Source organism: Zalophus californianus, chromosome 10 (assembly GCF_009762305.2).
Source record: "Zalophus californianus isolate mZalCal1 chromosome 10, mZalCal1.pri.v2, whole genome shotgun sequence".
In the NCBI taxonomy this organism is placed as follows: domain Eukaryota; kingdom Metazoa; phylum Chordata; class Mammalia; order Carnivora; family Otariidae; genus Zalophus; species Zalophus californianus.
In genome coordinates this window covers 106,891,233-106,914,142 of record NC_045604.1, presented here as the reverse complement: position 1 = coordinate 106,914,142, position 22,910 = coordinate 106,891,233, and the positions used below count along the sequence as shown (strand labels likewise).

The 22,910-nt window shown below is 44.7% G+C and overlaps 1 protein-coding gene across 2 annotated transcripts; it reads right to left on the bottom strand.

Annotated features, from left to right (window-relative positions):
- Positions 1-513: 513 nt before the first annotated feature.
- On the bottom strand, positions 514-21,844 carry LOC113932261 (NXPE family member 3-like). Of its 2 annotated transcripts, XM_027611094.2 has the most exons (6): positions 21,753-21,844; positions 15,260-15,374; positions 7,789-8,513; positions 3,478-3,551; positions 3,159-3,371; positions 514-1,431 (listed from the first exon to the last, which is right to left on the bottom strand). In XM_027611094.2, exons 1-6 carry the CDS (start codon positions 21,755-21,757, stop codon positions 899-901), a joined length of 1,665 nt encoding a protein of 554 aa, XP_027466895.2. In that variant the 5' UTR covers positions 21,758-21,844; the 3' UTR covers positions 514-898. The 2 variants fall into 2 exon arrangements, with proteins under 2 accessions (XP_027466895.2, XP_027466894.2); XM_027611093.2 differs by lacking the exon at positions 21,753-21,844 and having other exon boundaries at positions 15,260-15,432.
- Positions 21,845-22,910: the final 1,066 nt, after the last annotated feature.

Sequence of the window (22,910 nt, the reverse complement as noted above, 5' to 3'; positions counted from 1 at the left end):
TGCAGGATTCCTCTGATGGTCAACTTTGATTCAAGGACTTCCCACTGGTTGTGCCAAAATTCCCTTAGCCTGCACTGGGGTCTAGCATGCTTCTACCCGACATTCCTTCCTCTCTTCTTTACTCCAAGTCAACCTTACATCCAGTCTGATGAGCTCTCCCAGACTCACCTAGCTTCCTCTGCATTATCTCTCATAGATGTTTCCTCTAAACACATTTGCTCTTCTAATCCTGTCTTGACACTTGCCTCTCGAAAGACCTGGACTGGCCAAGGGCACACCAAAATCCTCTTTAGTGTCCATTAGAACCTCAGAATAAACTCATCATGTATATCTCAAGTAAATAAAACAAATAAAAGGAGGAGGGATAGATTTTTTTTTACGCATTGAGAAATTGTTGAAAATATATGTATTTTAACAGTGATTATCTCCCAACCATGGGATTCTAGGTGATTTTTATTTTCATTGTTAATTTTTTGGTACTTTTTAAAATTTTCTACAAAAAACATGTATTACTTTTATAACCAGGAGATATTTTATTTTATAAATCAATCCATAAAAGTCTTTATATATATATATAGTTGGGCTCTCCACTAGGGTGGCTCTGATGAACTGAAATAGAATCCCTCTCATATTTTTGCAAGGCTCGTTGACACTCTAAATGGAGACTCCGGCACATAAAATGACAATCCTTATATGCACGGATATGATAGATGTTGCTGGACCACTGCCAGGCTTCCCTCACCTGCCACCACGCACAGTCCCAATTCTTGCTGGTTGATATATGGCCTGGGCATTAATAAAGTAAGAGAAGAGGTGAGGACAGCTGAAGGGAAGGGCTTCCAGGCTTGATCATCCCATCAGCTTCTCCATCCACACAGCCCAGGACCTGCAGAAGCACTCAAGTGGGGCAAATGAAGGACAGGAAGAAGTTGACTTCACTGCGGACGATGAGCCGCCCTGGGTGGATCCTGTCGGGCAGGGCCAGACTGGAGGTCATCTCCCAGGCGTCCACAAAGGCCACACGGAGGTCAGCAAAGGCAGCTCGGAGAAGCCGGTTCACCTGGAGGGTGAACCAGTCACTGCCATACACGGACTTGTAGCCGGTGTTGGCCAGCTTGATGACCACGAGAGTGAGGGGCTCCCGGGCCAGCAGTGCAGCCACCGCTGCCCTGATCCCTGCGAGTCGTTGCACAAAGGCAGACGGAGGAAAGGTGGTGAAGTGGGAGCCCAGGCCCAGCACCACCACTGTGTGGGGGCCCCCGGCCAGGCCCCCCAGCTCCCGGACCACAGAGTGCAGGGAGGCCACTGGCGTGCGCAGGGAGCGCAGGGGCCAGCTGTGGGCCCGCCAGTGCATCACGATGCCCCGTGTGGTCTCCACTGCCATCAGGGGCCCCGTCTGATACGTGGCGTGTAGATCCACAGGCTTCAGGGCTGTGGGGAGGACAAGACGAGGCTCAGGGGTTAATATAGGACTGTACTTCCTCATTTAAAAACACAAGAGATCTAGCATCACTTTCCTCTCAGGACACAAGTAGCCTCTGGCCCAATCAGCTGGTTGTGCTCTCCCTAATCTGTAATATCACCAGTGACATCCCAGTTACCAAGTCCCAAGACCCATTCTCAGTCCTGAGCCTCCCTGCCCCCCTGGAGCATTTTGTCTCATTGATGTTCCTTTGGATGCCCCTGCCTTTCTTAGCAGTATGTTGTCACCCTCTGCAGTCTCCTTTCTGAACCAGCACTTCAACTCAGATTCATCCATCGGCTCCCTTCGGCCACCCCTGGATGAAGACTTGCCCCAGGCTAGAGAGTCAAGGCTGTCCACTTTATGTCCTTGCGCATCGTGGCCAGCCGGCAGCCAGAGGCTTCTGACATCTGGTCTGTTCACTCAGTTGTGTGCCTTGATAGAGAGTTAGACGCACCTGCAGGAAAAGGCCCCTCCTTTCTTTGCACGAAGTCCCTGCCTGCTTGCCCCACCTTGAGCTTCAGGGCTCTGTGGGTGCAGGGGGCAGCTTTTTCTATTTCACAGGAAGGTGCCAAATCAGCCAGCAGAGGATCTGGTTTTCCCAACATTCTGTCATGAGCTTCTGTTCATCTTTAGAAACATCCATTGCTTAAGAAAGTCACCTACTCCACTTGCCATGTGCAGAACTGTCCCAAAGTGACCCTGGGAGGTCACTTGAGGTTGCCTAACCATCAAATTAGTTGGAACCGGAGCTCTCATTTCTCCCACTCCCTGATCAAGCATATTCCTTAACCCATGTTATGTTATATTGTAGAATCTGTGCCCAGAAGCTGGAGGCTCAGATGGGACCGACCCTGCATGATACTCACTTCTTTTGACTTTTATCCTCCAGGGAATGAAACTCTGTCTGAAGCTCAGATATCTCAGTTCAGTTCCAAAATCCTATGTGTTCAAAAGTCTCACGCACACGCTCTCCAGAAGACCCCTCCTCACCTCTTCAACCCAGTATGAAGAATATAAAATAAATACACCATCTTCTCCCACTGCTGTCCCTTGCTCCCACATCCAGTCAGGCACGTCAGTGACTTCCATTTTGAGTCCATTTCCTGTTATCTCTAGTTACCTGATCATCTCCCCTCTCTCTAGAAGCAGTCAGTCAACAAGCTGTCAGCTCCTCCAGTAGGATAGCTCCTTTACTGCTGACGCCAGTTTAGTCTCTCACCAGCTTGCACGATGACCTGCAGTGGTCTTATAACTGGTCTCTGGACTTTCCTTTTTCAATCCAATCAATCCAACAAACTGCAAACTCTGAAAACATTCAGTGTCTCCCCAGTGTCACAAGATAAACCCCTGGCTTCCCTACAGTACTTTTCTTAAATTCCAACTCTATTCCTCCAGTATCCGCCCCCCCCCCCCCCCCCGGCAAATCCTCACTTCTTTCTATCTAAGGTTATGTACTCATCGTTCTTCAAACACATCCCCCCTCCTGTTAGAGCCTCCCATCACTGACCTAATTGATGAGATTATGTGTAATTTGGGCACCCTGTTCCCCATCCCTATTTCTGCCCCAAACCCAGGTATCCGGTCCTTCCACAGGTATCCTTCAGGTCCTTCTCCTGAAATGTTCTCTGCCTTCTCAAAGCCCCGGATCTTCTTTCTCCTAGGAGCCCTGCACTCTCCCCTCACGGTCACTCACAGGGCACGGTGTCACGCAGGTACTCCCACCACTGCCGAAGCGTGGAGTCCCCCATCATGTGGACAATGTGGCCAGCCAGGCAGCCCAGGATGCTGTCAACAGTGGAGAAGGAGCGGCCGGAGCAGGACAGTGAGTGCCACACAGCTCGGTGGTAGAAGCCGGAGGGCTTTGGGCCCGGGATCCCAGGGTGGCATGGTTGTTGAGGGGACAGAACTGTAAATAATCATTTGTAAGCAAAGCAATCTGTGGGTACAGAAGAATCTAAAGCCACACGCATGGAATAAGTGCTGCCTTTTCTACAAGCCCCAGCGTCACTTACCCAGACTCTTGTTGCTCTCCTTGGCCACCCAGATTGGAGAAATACTCTGAGGGAGGACCTTGTCTGTCACATTCCTGAAGAGAAACCAATTGGCAACAGGGGAGCCCTTAATGGGAATGTGTGATGGGAAGGAATCCTGGGCTGAGGTGAGATGGGGCTCCTTGGAGGAAAGGAAGTTCTCAAAGTCAAGGGCATCTGTCCAGTGTCAGGGCTCCTGGGAGATAGTGAGGGCCTGGGGGCAGGAGAGGGATTGGAAGCTGGAGTTGTTCAGGGATTCAGGATCCAGGTTCTTTGCCTCGGGGATTCCGTCAGTGCAGAAAGCAGAGCTGTTTTAAAATGTACCCAGGGTTTTGGTTTTATTTAGGTATGGCGAGGCCAACAGATCAGGAGATGATGGCCATAAGAAAGATAAGAGTTCCTGAGAGGCAGGGGCACACGGAGAAGCACCAGGGTCAGTCGGGGGCAGAGGGAGCAAGGGCAAAGGGCAAAAACCTTTGTTGTGATTTTCACAGGAAGGAATAGGCAAGGAAGGGTAAGCAGCTGAGGAGGCTTAGGATTGGATCATGTGAATAATGTCAGCAGGCTCTGGGCTATAACAGGTAGATTCTAATTTCAGGCAGGGGGTGTTGGCCCAGACTGTAGGAGCCTGATAAAAGGAGGCAGGGTGGTGGTGTGCACTCAGAATTAGGTGGTTGTGCTCAAGGCAAGTTGTTTGCTATCTCTAGGAGCTAGCTAACCCTGGGAGGGACCACCCCTCCCTAGGTCCACAAGGCCCCAAGGCATCAAAGCATCACCAAAATACAGGAAATTAAAAACATGATTCCGGGGCGCCTGGGTGTCTCAACTGGTTAAGCATCTGATTGCAGCTCAGGTCATGATCTCAGGGTCATGAGACTGAGCCCCGAGTTGGGCTCTGCACTGAGTGTGGTGGAGCCTGCTTAAGATTCTCTTTTTCCCTCTCCCCCACTAACGCTCTCTCTCTCTTAAAAAACAACAACAACAAAAAACATGATTCATATGGGAAGAGGCTTGGAGACTTTTTCAAGAAGTGCTGACTCTCCTCTTGGTCTCATTGAGCCCACTCCTGTTGGATTCTCCTTGACCATCATCAGACCAGCAGTCACTCCCTGATCCCTGGGACTCCTCCCTCCCCTAGTAGGTAGCCCCTTGTGTGAGCTCCCTTCTCCCAAGGCTCGGGGCTCAGCCCTTGCTCTTCCTTTCCGGATCACACTCCCTCCCTTGGTGGTCTCACTCAGCCAAGATCTCCAGCCCAGTCTTCTCTGCCAAATTCCAGGTTTGTGAGTCTAGCCATCTGCTCAACATCTCCACTTGGTGTCTAATGCACGTGATCAAACTCCCCCTCTCCACCCCCCACCTGCCGCTTTCTCACTCCAGCTGATGGCAACTGTCCTTCCATGTGAGCAGGCCCCAGACCTCACACTCATCTGCGAGCTCTCACTTTTTGGCACATTCCGTTTTCTCTCAGGACATCCTATGGGTACTGTCTTCGGAATATACCCAGAAATGAATCACTTTAGACACCTTTACTACTGCAACCTGAAGCAAAGGACTCCCACCTTTCAGTCTCCCTGATTCTCCCTTAACCTGCAATCCATTCTCAATACAACGGTCTGAGAGACCTTTTAAAAATGTGATCAGGGATGCCTATCTTCCGCTTAAAATCCTTCAGTGACTCCCTTTTCACTTACAGCAAAAATTACTGTGCTTACAGAGCCCTTCCTGGTCATGCCATGTCCTTCCCTTAACGCCACTGGTCTTCACCTGCCACCTCCCTGTCCTTTGCCCCATCTCAGCTATTTGACTTCCTTGCTGTTCCTCAGACACACCAGGGACACCACAGCATTTCCTCTGCCTTAAACCTCTTCTCTCAAGTTATATCCTGGGTCAACTCTCTCATCCCCTTCAAGTCTTTGCTCAGATGTCACCTTCTTAATGAGGTCTATCCTGACGCCCTATTTAACACTGCAACCTGTCCCCACCATATTCCTAATCCTCACGTCCTGTGTATTTTAAATTTCCCCTAGCACGTTATCTCCTTCTAACATTCTATATACTATTTACTTATTGCCATGTTTATTGTTTCTGACCCTCCCTCCTGTCTTAAGTAAGCTTTACCGGAGCAGGGTAAATGGTGCTGGATTCCTAGTGCCTCCAGCAGGAGCATGCATGTAGAAGGTGCTCGGCATGCATTTGCTGAATGAAGGAATGGACTGCTTGAAGGGATTGTGTCTGAGGAGGAGAGGGGAATTTGCTTCTCGGGGGAGAGGGGATGAGAATATTCCTACAATCTAGAAAAATGCTTGCGTATGGCCTTCCTTGAGTGTCAGGGCCCTAGTGCCCCCTAGAGGTGACAGCTTCAGGAAGCAGGTGCAGGATGGTCCCACGGACTCTGGACCCAGGTGGAGATGCCTGCCCTCCCAGCAGAGCCCCCAAGATTACACAAAGTTGGACAGTGGGCACTTTGGGGTGACCAGTGTGGACAGAGGACTAAGGATGGATCCCAGATGGCCAAGGTGTCAGTTTCTTTGCAGGACCTTGGGTGAGGGAGCTCTTGCCACCACCCAGCTGCAGGGGTCCTCGGATGGGATTGAAGTTTATGTAAAACACCTGACCTTGGGGCTGCAAATTCACGTCCACTACACATTCGCCCAATGTGTGGTTATCTCTTTAACACCTGTCTTTGATCAGCACACTGTTGGCTCCTACAGGACGGGGCCACTTCTGCCCTGCTCTCCCATCCCCAGGACCTCCAGGCCTTCGGACAATGTCCGACAGAGCAGGGGCCACTCAACAGCAGCAAAACACTTGGGACAAGATTTTAAGAGCCAACAGAGCCGCTATATGCTGTTCCTGTTCTAAGCACTTTACACACATTAATTTATTTGTTCTTTATCACAAGTCTATGAGGGAAGTACTATTATCATTCCCCTCTACGGATGAGAGAACAGAGAGGTTAAGTGACTTCCCAGAGATCACACGGATAGGAGCCGGCAAATCGTAGCAGGTGGAGCCAGGATCAGAACCCACACACTCACTCCAGAGACTTCAGGACTGTACCCCGAGTGACGTCCTGAGATGGCTCCTGTATTTAGCCTTAGAGTTATTTTTAATCGACCAATGCAAAAAGGACGTGCGGTTCTCCTTTTCTGACCAAAGGGAGTGTAAGAATTGGTCTGGAAACACCACGGTTTCCTGGCGCTAAATTCTCATGCCAGGAAGTCAATGTTAGTGGGAATTCCCCAGACTGAGCTACCGAGAGCCTCCTGGAGATGAGCATCTTGTGGGGCCGGCAGGCACCCTGGCAGCTTGGGCGTCTCCAGCTTGGTTCACCCCCTCCCGTCCTCATGGCAGCCAGTGAGAACTTCCGTGCTCCTTGGGGCTCCTTTAAGCTTAGCTAAGTTGCCAGCTGCCTGACCATCCCAGCGGCCAGCCCTCCCCTAGAACACCTCTGGCTCTTCTCTCCCCCTACTGAGTAGGGGTGTCCTCTCACCCCTGCTCTGCCCCCAGCCAGCCATCTACGACCCTGTTTTTGCCTCCATCCCCTACTCTCCCTGCTGGAGACCAGATATCCAGGTCTCCCACCTTAAAAAATGCCTCCCTCCTCCTTGGGGTCTCTCAAAATGCCTCCCTCCCCTTGGGGTCTCTCTGTCCCCACCACGCCTCAGATCTCAGGGACAGTAGGGCTCACAGTGAGCCAGGCTGTTTGCTGTGTCTCCCCTTCCCGACTCCCATTCTCTGTCCCCCCAGGGAGCCTTGCTCCCCCAAGACTGAGGACAGTTCTCAGCCATTTCCAGTTTCCAGGCTGCAGGCTCTGCTCCCCTCTCACCCAGGGAGGTCACATCCATCCTCCATACTCCCTGACCACATATGCTGGTGAATTCGGCAGCACATCTCTCCTTACAAGGGCCATCAGAAGAGCAGCAAGGCCTGGAATCCTTTTCTTTTGCCAGAGGTCCATGGTTCTCCTTTGAGCTTAGCTAAGTTGCCACCTGCCAGGTGGGGTGCCCCTTCTCCGTGCCCTCACACCACTCCGTGCATACTACACATAAGTACTCATCACACTGTGTGTTTTCAAAAGCCGTGAGTCTCCTCACTGAAAACTTGTAGAGGGCAGGGATGCCGACCATTACATAAAGATAGTCAGCACTTAGTAGGAGACCTGGCATGCAGAAGGAAACGTGTTTAACAGAAGGGAACAGATGAATAAGGGTAGTGGCTCAGGCAGAAAAATCACAGGGACCAGGGTTCAGGGGCGGGGGCAGACACCCCAGATGATGCTGGGCTTCTTACCATGCCAGCAGGGCCTCCTCGTGTGGTGTGGTCACATTCCAATAATGTCCACTTGAATGCCCTACCAGTGAGTCGCAGGGCAGGGTGGGCGGTCGAGCACAGAACCAGAGCTCACCAGAATCTTCATCCCTGTAGTGACAGGTAGATTCTTCCTCCCCAGTTAGCAGGGGGTTAACATTGCAAGTCACAGTTTCTTCATATCCTGTGGGTCCTCGGAAATAGCCTGTGAAATCAACCGTGGCCCACTGGTCTCTCCAGATTCTCCGCAGGACTCCAACTGCCTCGCTGGAGTGGATCAGCCGCACTTGCACCTGGGCCTGCCCAGCCCAGAGCAGGGGGAAGGACAACAGGTAGGTGCCATTCTCCAGATCCTGGATATCTCCAGGGACTCCTGCCTTCAGGTAGGGACCCAGGAGCTGTGCCCGAAACAGATCCCCACCGTGGGTCTTGGGCCTGCCCTGGTGGTCTCTTGCGACAAGAATGGCCTCCAGGTAGCCTCCCAGGGTGTAGCTGGCCTGGGGAGGTCCCCTCAGGTGGTAGGTGGAGGTCTGGGGACTGGTGGAGGCCAAAAGGTCCCCCCCATCTCCCAGGGTGGGAGGCCAGTGCAGAAGATGGGTCAGGTCCGAGAGCTCCTGGGGGAGAGAGCCAGAAGACTTGCGGCGTGGCTGGGGCTGCGGGGGCAGAGGAACAGTGCTGTCATGCCAGGAAACTCTGATGTACAAGATCTGTGGGTAGAGAAAGAGGAACCTGTCAGTGGTTTGTGTCTCTTCACCTTTCTTCTGGGAAGGCATTGTCAGTTACCCAGACTCAGTTCTCCTCTGCCTGGTGGGTCTCAGGCAGGAATCCTACCTGCCCTACCTCATGTTGCTTCTGAACCAAAGCTGGTGTTGGAGCCACCACACACATATGCAGATACCAACTCTTGTTTAAAACCGTATGTCTGTGGGTTTTGCTGTATTTCTCAAGGTTGTGTCATTTACAGAACCCACACCTTACACAGCAGTTGGATATCAGGACTGTGGAACTTAAAGGGGAATGGGAAATTGAGATGTTTCAAACATACATGTTCTGGGGAAGATGGGCCCTTCAAGCAAGATCTGATGATGAAGGTTTTGCTATTACACATTTCCATTTTTCAAAAAGAAGGGAATGTCCCACACCCCATTCTCTGGAAGAGGAGGAAACATGCAGAAATGGATTTTTCCTACTGCTAGAGTATGCACAGGGCACAATCACCCTCAGTGGGGGAAATGTCCCAAAAGAATTTAAGTTCATAGCTTGCGGACTTCAGACAACCAGTGCAGACCAACCTCTGGTGAGGCCAAAACCAAAAAGCTTTTCTCTACTTTGCCTACTGACTTGCCTTCAGCTACCTCTGAAGCTCAGCTTTGTTCTTTGGCAAAACCAGAGGTTGAACTGTATTAGGTTCTGGGAACATTGTTTCCTGGGTTAACTGCTCAGAGGGGTGAGATTTTGCTATCATTTTCTAACTTTGGTGGGTGTGGGTCTGGCGTAGTGATAGTTTGGGAGTCCTGTTGGCCCTGGAGGCTCTTCTTGTTCTCGTTCTTCCTTCATTCTAAACTCTCAGGGCCTGTGTATGTGAGACAGTGATGCTGTATAAGTGTGTCTCTTGGGCAGATCTGGGCTCTCCTGTGGGCAGGTTTCCTTAGCTCTAGACTTGGGGAGGGTGTTTGTGACAGACACTGTTTGGTTGCCTATCCAATATCCCATTTTTGTTTGGGACAGAATATAGCCAACTGTGATACATTATTATCATGCGGGATATTATTATTGGCTTGAGCCAGTCATGACATTCACATTCCACACTTCCCCAGTCTTCTTGAGAGTTTTTCAGTTCCAGCTAATAAGATACCAGGAGAGGTCTGATGAGAGATAATCTGAGACAGCTGTCACTCACCTAATAAAAAGACCAATAAAGCTGGGGCCAACCCTATTTTATTTCCACCTGAGATGTGGATTCAGTGTCTGGAGGTGTGTCGGCCATCTTGCAATATGCTGTTTCATATTTTTTTCTCCTCCAATACCTCCACTCTTGGTGCTGGGTGTCATAGGAACGTGCATATCATGATAGGATTTCTGGCTGCTTCTTTATGTGGTGATGCTGGGTTGGTACAGTGTGGGGAGGAGTATTCCTGGAAGCCACTCCTATACTGAGACAAGTAGCTACAACTTAGCTGTACCCAAGAATGACTGCAAACCACATTACATCACAACTAAATGTTCCTCAACTCAAATTTCTCTTAACAGGCTCTAAAAAAAAATGCCTGTGACCAACCACTCCAATATCACCTGACATAGAGGAAGTTGTAATAGAAAGATACATGACCTTAACAGATTGAGGTTAAAGTATTTTACTACTGTAAAATTTACAGAACCACATGACATTGCTAGCACCCCGCCCATGGCCTTGGTAGGGATCTGAGCAAGAGTCTGAACTTCAAGCCTCAGGTTATGATAACAGCAATGCCAACTCTGCCCCCTACTGACTGCAATGTGAGAGACTATAATTTATATGACTCATCTCAATTTTGGAGATGTTCAAATATGAAAAAATGCACATCTTGGAATTGACAAAATATGATATTTACAACATATGTAACAGACAAAGGATTAATGCCCAGAAGATAGTAATGACCACAAATCAACACGAATACAATTAATAGTCCAGGGGAGAAATGGGCAAAGTATATGAATAGGCATGTTACACAAGGGGAACTATAAAAGAAAATAAACATCAGAGGGACGCCTGGGTGGCTCAGTCGTTAAGTGTTTGCCTTCGGCTCAGGTCATGGTTCCAGGGTCCTGGGATCGAGCCCCACATCAGGCTCCCTGCTCAGCGGGAAGCCTGCTTCTCCCTCTCCCACTCCCCCTGCTTGTGTTCCCTCTCTCTCTGTGTCTCTCTCTGTCAAATAAATAAAAATCTTTAAATAAAAAAAATAAATAAATATGCTCAACTACATTATTTATAGGAGCTAGGAATGGTTACAGAAGAGCCAACCACAGTAGCTTAAGAATGGTGGTCTTGTTTTTCTCACATAATGAGATGTCCAGGAATAGAACATCAAGGGCTGTTTAGTGGCTCCAACAATGTCAGCAAGGATCCAGACTCCATCTGCTGTCCTTATTATGCTGACTTGGTACAAGATGGCTGCACCTCCAGTGTGCATGTCCATGTGCCAGCAAGTAAAATGGGGAATGGGAAACTGCTTGGTGGATTTTCTCCTTTAAATTAGGAAAGAAAACATTTTCCCAAAAGCCCCACCCAGAACATTATCAGCTGTCAGTTGGCCACCAGAGCTAGGAGAATGACATTATCATGATTGGTTGAGGCCAGTTATAATTCGACCTGGCGGGCTTGGGATTTGGGTAAGGGCCTATGTTCCCTGAAACTCAGGGATCTCTGAGGTAATGTGCTAGTAAACCAGCTCTCCGGAAAAACAAAAAAGTCCTGGCTTAGAGGTTCTGTTTTTAGAAAAAGGTATTTAATAGATAACTGACAGTCCTTTGTTATACTAGATATCACTTCTTCAGTGTCCACTTCAGATGTGACCAAGGTGGACTACAGATAAGGAGAAACTTCCCAGATGATGAAGCCAAGGACCATGCAAAATGAAGTCTGGGGAGCCCTTCCCAGGGAGTGGAATGATTACATATTGAATGCTTAGCGCTCTTCCCCTACTTTCTCAAACCTCACCTCCAGCCTTCTTCCCAGACTCAACTCCTAGAAGACTGACAGCTAAGCATAGGCCACCAACCTCAAAGCAGAATCCTGGAAAATTTCTCTGAGGATCTGACCTGAGAGGAAAGACCTATTGGTACTAACATACGGGTTCTCCATTAAACCAGCAGGCCCAATCACCCTACATTGAAAAGCCACCACCCATAAGCTTTCCATCTGTTTACTGCTAGTATATAGAAATAGTTGATTTTTATATATTGGTTTTATATCATTTAACTATCCTAAATTCACTTCTTTAGTATTTTCTACTTAAGGTTTTCTTTTTAAATGACATTTCCCCCCAATAAGTGACATATCTGCAATGCTGACTCTCTACTCCATTAACATGGTATATCTTTTTTTTTTTTAAGATTTTTATTTATTTATTTGAGAGAGACAGAGAGAGAGAACAGAGGGAGAGTAGGAGGGAGAAGAAGACTCCCGCTGAGCAGGAAGCCCAATGTGGGGCTCAATTCCAGGACCCTGCGATCATGACCTGAGCTGAAGGCAGCCTCTCAACAGATTGAGCCACCCAGGTGCCCCAACATGGTATATCTCTTAATTTATTTAGGTCTTCTTTGATTTATTTCATCAGTGTTTTGTAGTTTTCTGTGTACAGATCTTGCACATACTTTATTACATTTATATCTAAGTATTTCTTTTTTAGGGGGTGTTATTGGAAATGGTATTTAAAAATTTTTTTGTTTCCAATTGTTTATTGTTCATATACAGAAATACAGAAATGCAATTGATTTGTATATTGACCTTTTTCTTGTGAACTTGCTAAATGTATTTATTAATTCTAGGAGACTTTTGGAGATTCCTTGGGGGTTTCTAAATGAGAAATAATGTCTTCTGTGAATAGAAAGGGAATTATTACTTCCTTTCCAATCTGTATACCATTTTCCCCCTTGCCTTACTACACTGGTTAAGACTTCCAGTACATTGTGAAAGGGGAGTGCTGAAAGCAGACATCCATGCCATATTCTAGATCCTTGCGAAAAGCATTCAGTCTTTAACCATTACATATGATTAAGTAGATTCCCTCTCTCAGGTTAAGTAAATTCTCTTCTATTTCTCCTTTGCTAAGACTTTTAATAATGAATAGATGTTGAATTTCATCAAACGCTTTTTCTGCATCTATTGAGATGATCATATATTTTTCTCCCTTAGGCCTTTAACGTGATAAATTATATTTATTGATGTTTGAATGTTGAATCAGCCTTGCACACTTGGTAATGACGTGTTCTTCCAGGAAGGTTTTTTAACCACTAATTCAATTTCTATAATAGATATAGGGCTATTCAAGTTATATATTTCTTTTTGAGTCATCTTTTGTTGTTTGTGTGTTTTAAGGAATTTGTCAATTACATCAAAGTTGTCAAATTTACTGGCTTACATTTGTTCATAGTGTCTCATTATTTTAATATCTGTAGAATATTTATTGAGATACCCCTTGCTTTCCTAATGTTGATAATTTTTGTCTTTACTCTTTTTTCCTCATGATTTTAGACTAAAGGTTTATCAGTTTTATCGATCTTCTCACAGAACCAGGTTTCAATTTATTTTCCATAATGTTTTTGTTTTCTATTTTATTTCTGTTTTGGTATATATTTTTTTCTGCTGACATAGGGCTTAATTTGCTCTTCTTTTTCAGTTTCTCTCTTTTTTTTTTAAGATTTTATTTATTTATTTGACAGAGAGAGACAGCGAGAGAGGGAACACAAGCGGAGGAGTGGGAGAGGGAGAAGCAGGCTCCCCGCTGAGCAGGGAGCCTGATGCAGGGCTCGATCCCAGGACCCTGGGATATGACCTGAGCCGAAGGTAGACGCTTAACCGACTGAGCCACCCAGGCGCCCCTACTTTTTCAGTTTCTTAAGGTGGCAACTGAGTTCGATTTGAGATCTTACTTCTTTTCTGACAAAGGTGTTTAGTGCTATAAATTTCCCTTTGAGTATCCCACAAAATTAATAGATCTGTTTTTATTTTCCATCCATTCAAAATACTTCATAATTTCCTTTAAGATTTTTCCCTTGACCTGTGGACTATTTAGATGTTATCTAGTTTCCAAATATTGGGGGGATTTTCTAGAAATCTCTGTTATTGATTTTGAATGTGATTGATTGATTTTTAAAGATTTTACTTATTTGAGAGAGAGACAGTGATAGAGTATGAATGGGGGGAGGGGCAGAGGGAAAGGTAGAGGGAGAAGCAGACTCTGCGCTGAGACATTTAACCGACTGAGCCAACCAGACGCCCTGATTTCTAATGTATTTTAAATGTGGTCAGATAACAGAGTTTTGTTTGAGTTGAAATGTTTTTAATTTATTTAGACTTGTTTTATGATCCAGAATATAATCCATTTTGGTAAGCATTCCATGTGCACTTGAAAAGAATGTGTATTCTGCTGTTGTGAGGAGTGTTCTATAAATGACACAGTTGGGTCAAGTTGGTTCAAATCTTCTGTTAACTTATTTTCTGTTGACCTGTGCTTTCAATTATGGATGAAGAGATACTGAAATTTCTAATTGTGAATCTATTTTTATTTGAAGTTTTATAAGTTTTTGTTTCATATATATCAAAACTCTATTAGGTGCATAAACAGGTCTGTTATGTCCTCTTGCTGGGTTGGTGAATTGCTCCTTTTTAATGTTATAAAATAACTCCCTTTATCCCTTCAATTCCAGTCCAACACCTCAGGGTCTATTCTAGTCTTCCCCTTTCCATATCTGTAACTCCTTCAACAATGAGAAACTGGTTTCTCATTATCCCGAATGCATTTACTTACTTGCCTGATATCCTTGTATGAAACCAATTTCCCAACTTTTTCCTGTTCTTGCCCAGCTGTCACCCCTCTTGACTGCCCTCTTCCATAAACCCCAAGGGTTTATAGTGATATGAGGAAATGCCATCTCTTGGGGTAATCTTTTCCTCTGTCAGAATCATATCCCTAAAATATATACTCTATTCTAAGACAGCACTTTTCTACTGAATTATCATCTCCTGTTCTCTGATAAAGAACCCAAAACAAGAAAGGATGTTCAAGAAGAGATTCTCAGTTTCACCAGAACTAGTCATAGCAACAACATGAACTTATCCCAGGCTAAATGACAAAAACTTTGAACTAACACCCAGAAAAAAGAGCTGTAGAAACAACTCAGTTTGAAGACAATTGTTATTTAGCTTAACATAAATGATTTGTCCTTTGTAAATACACAGATTTATATCTTTAAGGTTTCTTTTACCTTTTTCCCTGTTTATTCCTGGTAAAGCTTCTCTTTGAAGAATTCAACTATTTTTCAGCAGAAGCAAGGGGAAAAGAAAACTTCTACATATGCACATAGACAGAGAGGGAGAGCAGGGTATCTTTAGAGACAAGGTATGGAGGCTATCTCAGTTTTAAGAACTAGAAAGGAGCCAGGTAAGCTGGAGCAGAAATATAGTGCCTTGGGGAAAGAGAAAGCATGGCTAGCTCAAGTTTCCATCTTCCCTTCAAACAAACTGCTTTTTGGGCTAATGTTTTGGACTCCATTACAGCTACCCCTACCTGATATAATTTGTTCATTCTTTTTCTAAGAGCTTGTCCCTCTTTGTCATTTCTGTTTCTGGATTAGAAAGAGGGAAAAAGGAATGACAAAATAGAGAGCTTCCCTCAGCCTCCTTCTCCTAGATGAAAGCAGTTGGTTCAAGCTTTATGGACAGACAGAGACAAGTGGGAGGAAATATACTTACACAAATTGCAATGACTGATCCCACAACCACAGTCATGTGCCACTTGAACTGTCTGATGAATAGGTCTGTGGGAGCCTGGAGTTGTTTACCAGACATCTGGTATGTGATCAAGACCCTAGATAGATAAAAGTGTAAAATCAGAAGGAGTTTCATTATAAACATGGTGAAATAAGAGTTTTTTACTGTCTCTCCTATCAAGAAGACCAATAATGACAGTCACTGTGGATGAGAGGGCTTTTGAAGTTCAGGCGTCCAGTGGAGAAGTTCTAGCACACCCTTGGAGCAATTATGATCCAGCAATTCTATTTATGTCCACAAGAAACATGAGAATGTTCATAGCAGCTTTATTAATAATATTCCCAAATTAAAAAAGAAAACACAAATATCCACCAGTGGAAGATTAGATAAGCAAGTTTTGGTATGTTCATACAACTGAGTAACAACTAGCAAGAAAAAGAAAACAACTACTGATAAATGCAACAACATGAATAACTCTCAAAAATATGAGGTTGAGTGAAAAAAGCAAAACACAAAAGGTACATATTACATGATTCTTTAAACATGAAATTATAAATTCTTTTTTTAAGATTTATTTATTTATTTTAGAGAGATAGTGCAAGCAGGGGGAGGAGCAGAAGGAGAGGGAGAGAGTATCTCTAGCAGACTCCCTGCTGAGCATGGAGCTGGATGCGGGGTTTGATCCCAGGACCCTGAGATCATGACCTGAGCCTAAATCAAGAGTTGGATGCTTAACCGACTGAGCCACCCAGGCACCCCCTAGTAAGAAATTCTAGAGGAGGCAAACTATTCTATGGTGATAGAAATCATAATAGGAGTTGGCTCTGGTGGAAAGGGCTGATCATAAGGGAGCATGAGGGAACCTTATGGAGTTCTGGAAATGTCCTTTATCTTGAATTGGGTGATGGTTTTACATATTACATATATTTGTCCAAATTAGTTATACACAAATCTGTGCATTTGACTATATGCAAACTATACCTCAATAAAAAGGAGAAAAAATAGGGACTAGAGAGAAGAAAAGAAAAACATGTATATTCATATAATTCATAACTAAATTTTATACAATATCAACATAGTGGAGATGCTGGATAGGGTAAGATTAGGGGATGTGAGAGTATACTAAAGTATTTGTATTGTTCAAAGGGGAATATACAGATAATGATATACTTCTTTTTGATGCTATCGTGAATGAAATTGTTTTTAAATTTTACGTTTGAATTGTTCACTCATAGTGTTTAGGAATATAATTTATTTTTGCGTATTAATCTTGATTCTTGCACCCTTGTTGAACTTGTTTATCAGCTCTAATAGTTCTTAGTGTATTCCTTAGAATTTTATTTATACAAGATCATGTCATTTGGAAAATAGAGAGTTTTACTTCTTCCTTTCAAATCTATATGCTTTTTATTTCACTTTCTTACTTATTTTCCCTCACTACCTCCAGTACTTTGTTAAAATCAATAAGGGGTAAGTAAACATAAAACATCAATAGAGGTAGATAAACATAAGTACAAGTAATGAATATAAGACTAAAAATAGAATGTAAAAATGTTTAAAATATCAGGAAAAAAATTTGATTCATCCATTGGAAAGTAGGGAAGGAGAAAAAAAGAAAGGATGATAAATGGGAAATTTGAAATAAAGTCATTGCAATAAATGTAAATAGGTTAAACTCACCAATTAAAAGACAGTGGAGTGCAATCAAGAACATACACTCTGAGTGACATCTCACTCCCAGAAAACACAGAAAAGAAGGGTCTGGGCTTACCACATCCAACCTCTCCTCCCAAACTCACCAGTCAGATTCAATCTCTCTACCCCAGAAGAGAAATGAATGAAGAGTTTAGAGCTGACAGAAACATTACACTAATGTCTGTCCCTCCTAGGTGGAAACATCAAAAGTGGGGAATAAGTGTTCTCTCCACCACCACCTCTATAATATACAAAGAACTCTTACAAACTGATTAGAAAAAGATAAACAATCTCATAGACAAAGGGGCGAAAGTCATAGTCAATGTGCCAAATAGCCAGCCATAGGAATAGATGCTCAAATTCACTTGAAGCCAGAAAACTATAAATTAAAACAACAATGAGAAATAATTCCCTATTTCTGCCTGGAATGTGGAGGAAATGAAAGGAGAAAAAGAAATTATGCTTATGAAACTTTGAAGCATTCAAGCCTTTTTGGAAGGTGATCTATCCATATCTATTATTATTTAAAATGCATATACTTTTGAACCAGCAATTCTGGCTCTTAGATAGCTATCCTAGAGAAATAAAAGAACTTATTTGAAAGGAACAGGATATTTATTGCAGCATTGTTCACAGTGGTCCAGACTGGAAACCAAACATATGTGTATCAATTGGGGGATTCTACCATGTTATGAAATGAAATGTTGATATGGAATAGAATTATAGTGGGTAACTTGGAAGTGTGAACATAAGGAATTACTAACTAAGAAAAGCAAGGTCGGGAGCCTGGGTGGTGCAGTCAGCTGAGAGTCCAACTCTTGGTTTTGGCTTGGGTCATGATCTCATGGTTGTGGGATTGGTGCTCAGTGTGGAGTCTGCTTGAGGTTCTCTCCCTCTGCCCCTCTAGCTTGTGTGCTCTCTCTCTCTCTGAAATAAATAAATAAATCTTAAAAAAGAAAAGAAAAGCAAGGTGATGAAAGAAAGTATGGATTAGGGGCACCTGGGTGGCTCAGTCGTTGAGCGTCTGCCTTCGGCTCAGGTCATGATCCCAGGGTCCTGGGATCGAGCCCCACATCAGGCTCCCTGCTCGGCGGGGGGCCTGCCTCTCCCTCTCCCACTCCCCCTGATTGTGTTCCCTCTCTCGCTGTGTGTCTCTCTCTCTGTCAGATGGATAGAATCTTTAAAAAAAAATAAAATAAAACTGCCAGTTATTTAAAAAAAAAAAGAAAGTATGGATTAAAGTATATCACATTTCAGAACCAAGGAAAAAAACTATTTATTTATAAAGTATATGCATATTATATAAGCATAGATACATAAATATACATATATATCTGTATGATAGCAATTGGATATGAAGAATATAGAAGGGTACACAGCAGATAATAATATTGATCATATGTAGGACAGAAACAGGGGGATAGGGTATTCATTTAGGAAGAAGACATAGGGAGAAAGAAATTCATGACTTAAAACACATGCACGCACACACACACACATGCACATGAAGTATATGTAATATGATCCCATTCGTGTAAAACTATACACATGTATGCCTGAATGCATAAAGAGGTTCTTGAAAGGATGGTCACCAAACTGTTAGTTATCTCTCAAGGCAATGAGATTTCAGGTGTCTTTTATTTTCCTCTTTATATCTCCATGTATTATTCAAATTCAAATAAAAAAGCATGTGTTATTTATATGATCTTTTTTTTTTGAAAGAGAAAGAGCATTGGGGGAGGGACAGAAGGAGAGGGAAAGAGAGAATCTCAAGCAGGCTTTCCCAGCACGGAGCCCAACACAGGGCTCAATCTCACAACCCTGAGATCATGACCTGAGCTGAAATCAAGTGTCAGATGCTCAACAGACTAAGCTACCCAGGTACTCCTATACAATCACATTTTAACTGTGGAAATAAAAAGTGCACTTTTTGGGAGGAATTCCCTTCCTCCTCCATTGAGGCTAGATCCCAAGAAAAGACAGAATTAAGTGAGAGCAAAGACAGGTATACCCCTAAGTACTGCCTTGGGGCTGGTGACATATTTAAGTAGGAGAGGACCAAGGACTTAAGACAGGGGTAAAGAAGGACCTGGTGGCCCAGGAGCAAAGCCAAAGGAGGGCCCAGAGGACGACTTATATAAGGCACACGGGCTTGGGGGCTCTTTCAAGTTGTCTACAACCAGAGAGAGATACCTCCACTGGAAACCTGGCCTGGAGCTTGAGAACCAGGCCTTCCACTGTCCAGCATGAATCCTGGGAATGGTAAAGAGCTCATTCTGCCAGATGCAGTGGCAACCTGGCTGTTGGGTAGGATGGGGGACCATCAAGCTGAGGATAAACAGATTCTTCTTGACCTTCTGCATTCATTCATTCATTCATTCATTCATTCATTCATTTAAACATGGGGCTTGAACTCACAACCCTGAGATCAATACCTGAGCTGAAATCAAGAGGTGGACGCTAAACTGACTGACCCACTCAGGCACCTCAACTGTCTGCATTAATTTCTGCCTGTTCTCTAATCCAGAACAGCAAAGAGCCCCGGGCCAAAGCAATAAAGCCAGTGAGTGGTGCTACCAATGCCATTATAATTTTCCATATTGTTGTCTCCAACAGTGCTCATGTGGAGACCAAGTGAATATATAATATGCAAGTGCAATTAAAATTATGAGGCCCCAGTGGCGCCTGGGTGGCTCAGTCAGTTGAGCATCTGACTCTTGATTTTGGCTCAGGTCATGATCTCTGGGTTATTAGATCAAGCCCAGCGTCAGGCTCTGTGCTGAGCATGGAGCCTGCTTGGGATTCTCTCTCTCTCCCTCTCCCTCTGCCCTTCCCCTCTGCTCTCTCTCTCTCTAAAAAAGAAAAAAATTATGAGGCCCCATAAAAATGTGAAGCAATAATAACAGCAATAGCAGCAACACAAGACACCTGGCAGATTTTTAGCTTCTGCCCAAATGAAGATGGGAGGCAGGGGAAGTGTATGAAAGAGATTCAGTTCCCCAATGGCTATTAGCAAACTCCAGATACATTCCCATTCCATCTCTTTTCTTGAAATGTGAGGACTTGGCCCTCAATTCTGTTCACCTACACACCTCCTTCACCTTCATCAAGCACCTAGAAACTCCAGCCCTGCTTTCTTATACCTATAATGTTGGACAGACTTCCTTAAAAATCTAGGAACTGGGGTGCCTGGGTGGCTCAGTCAGTTAAATATCTGCCTTCAGCTCAGGTCATGATCCCGTGGTCTGGCATCAAGGCCCATGACAGGCTCCCTGCTCCCTCTCCCTCTGCCCCTCTCCCCCTTGTGCACGCGCTCTCTCTCTCTCTCTCTCTCTCTCTCTCTCTCTCTCTCTCGCAAATAAATAAATAAATAAAATCTTTTTAAAAATTAAAAAAAATCTAAGAGCTACTGGCACTGCTTTAATAAATGCAGTCATCCTACAGTCAGATTATTACATCATGTTTATTCAACATCTTATCAAATCTAAGGCAAATACTAATAAGAGGCTTTCACTTGGGACAGAGCCAGGTATCTCTTCCCCAGCCTCACAAAGCAACTGCTGCCTACTCTTTTATTCCTCCTCAAGCTCCTCCTTTAGGAAGGAGCTTGTGTTCTCCTCTGCCCTTACTTCTTGGGGCTGTTGGAAGACCTAGGAATCCCCACCATCCTCCCTTAGAAATTCCAGACATCCTACCACTCAATCGCTCCTTTTCACTCCTGGGACTACGTTGTAGGCTCCATGTTCCCCCCAGCACAGCTCTGGGACCTAGGCAGACACATTCAGCTAAAGCAGACCAAGAAGAGGAATCAATCTACCTGATTATAAATGCTGCCCAGGGAAGAGTCAAGTTGATGTCATAACGCAAACCCCAAAGGGATGCCAGCAAAGTCATGTCAGAGAAGCTTGTTCAGCTAATGGACGAGTCACTTCTGTACACAGACTTGAACTATACTTTTGAAATTTGGGTGGCAATCCGCAGGCATGGTTCCCCAGCCAGCACTGTGTTCGGGACCATCCAGAGGACTGCCATGCATCAGGCAATGGTCAATAGGAGCGAAAAGGGAAATAAGAACCATGGTGGTCCCCCGCCACCCAATGCCACCTCCCTTTCCCCTTTCACCCAGTCCATGAATGAGAATGAGCCTGCAGAGAAATCACGAGGGAGGTTACAGAACCACAGGGTCAGCTATGGGCTTACTAGCATAATACCACACTCCAAGATAGCTTAGCCATTATCCTTGGCTTTGCACAGTTGGATTCTGGCTACTGGCTTTCAGGGATGGACATCTGGTATCCTATCCTAGAGATACTCCAATCTTACAGAAATAAAATGCCCATCTCACCACCCCCCAACCATGAACCTGCTTCCAGTTTTCCACAGGGTTGCCAGTGCTAATTGCCATCTCTGAGGTGTCTTTCTCCTTAGCTTTCTCAAGTTTCCCAGCAGTATTTGAAACTGTTGACTACTTTCTCCACCCTAAAGCCTTACCGGAGTCGCCTGTCTTCTTGACCACTTGGCACTGCCTCATACCCCCTTCTGTGGGTATTATCCAGTGTTCTATTTGTACAGATCACTTTCTCAAAACCAGGCACATCTTGTGCCCTTCTTTGTATTCCACACATTAAAGACAGTAATTTGCCCAGATTGTGATTTTAATCCATGCTTGACAAGTGGTTGCTTGACAAATAGCCCAAATGCCCCATTCCCTCAACCTGAGTCTGCCCATATGTCTACTTCCTCTGCTCACATTTCCTTTCTGAAGCGTAAGCCTGCTTACCTCATCTCAGGATACCTCTCAGCTCTTCTTGCTCTTTCTTTCCTTCCTCTACAAAGTCCCCAAAGTCTTGTTTCCTCTCTTCATAGAAACTCACAGGGTAACATCCTGCCAATGCTTCAAATATTGCCAAAGTGCAGCAGCTCCAAACATGTGGATGATGCAGCCAGTCGGGCACCCAGAATGAAGCCAAATGTGGAGAGGATGCTGTAGTAGGAAAGAGAGCCACGCTTTGTAACAGAATAAACTTAAGAGTCTGAAAACACAACAGCAAAGAAGAAATGTGGGAATAAGTCTGCAGGAAAGAGGAGCTTGACCACTGTAGAACACTATGGTCCAAACCCCCAAAGAATAATGACTTCCTCTTCCCACTCACTAGAAAGCCTTTTCTACTGACATCTGTAGAGCAAAACAACATACTGGGGAGAGGGCCATGTATGTCTCCTTTCTAAAGAGAAACTAGACTTTAATCCCACACCTAAGCAGATGTGGGGAATGTGCAGGGGATGATGTCCTTGCTTAAAGACTGAGTGTTTTTTTCCTGAGTCTGAATTTTTGTTGTCTTCTATGTACCACTCAAGCACTAAGAGGAGAAAAGGGGCTCAAGCTGGGAGAAGGGTTCCCAATGCTGTGGCTGTAGGAATTACATGAGAGGCTGGGGGAAAAAAGAAACGTTGAAATCCAGAGATTATATGGGAAAATATTATTTTGATTCTATTTCCAAAACATATAATACAAATTATTTGATCAGACAAAATAAGAAAGATTGATTTACAAAAAGGAAAACTCAGAAAGCAGAGAGGAAAGTATTCCGGTCAGGGTCTGGTAAGGAGACAGAAATCCCACCAGATCAGAGAATTGAATATAAAGAATCATTAACCGGGTATACAGAGTTGGGCAAAGGTAACTGGAAAAGCAGAATGATAACACTATGGTGTTGTGTAGATTCCAACTGCAGGAAGCAGCCACCACCCTTGGGACTGAAGGAGCTGAGAGAAGTTGTCAGAATGATGAAAACTTAGAAACGTAGGAGGTCATGGAGATAACACTCAGACCTCTGCGGAAGTGCACTGCTCAACTCATTCTGAAAGTGTTGGAAAAACCACAAATTGGATCAGCTTCTGCTCCTGCAAGGACCAGGTACTGTCAGCATGAGGAGGG

Excerpts from the sequence above, each read along its gene's own strand:
- LOC113932261 (XM_027611093.2), bottom strand. The coding sequence starts at position 15,421 with ATGTTTATAATGAAACTCCTTCTGATTTTACACTTTTATCTATCTAGG. Across the intron at positions 8,514-15,259 it reads GATCAGTCATTGCAATTTGT|ATCTTGTACATCAGAGTTTC; the intron begins GTAAGTATATTT and ends CTCTACCCACAG. Across the intron at positions 1,432-3,158 it reads CCTGCGTGACACCGTGCCCT|CCCTGAAGCCTGTGGATCTA; the intron begins GTGAGTGACCGT and ends TCCTCCCCACAG.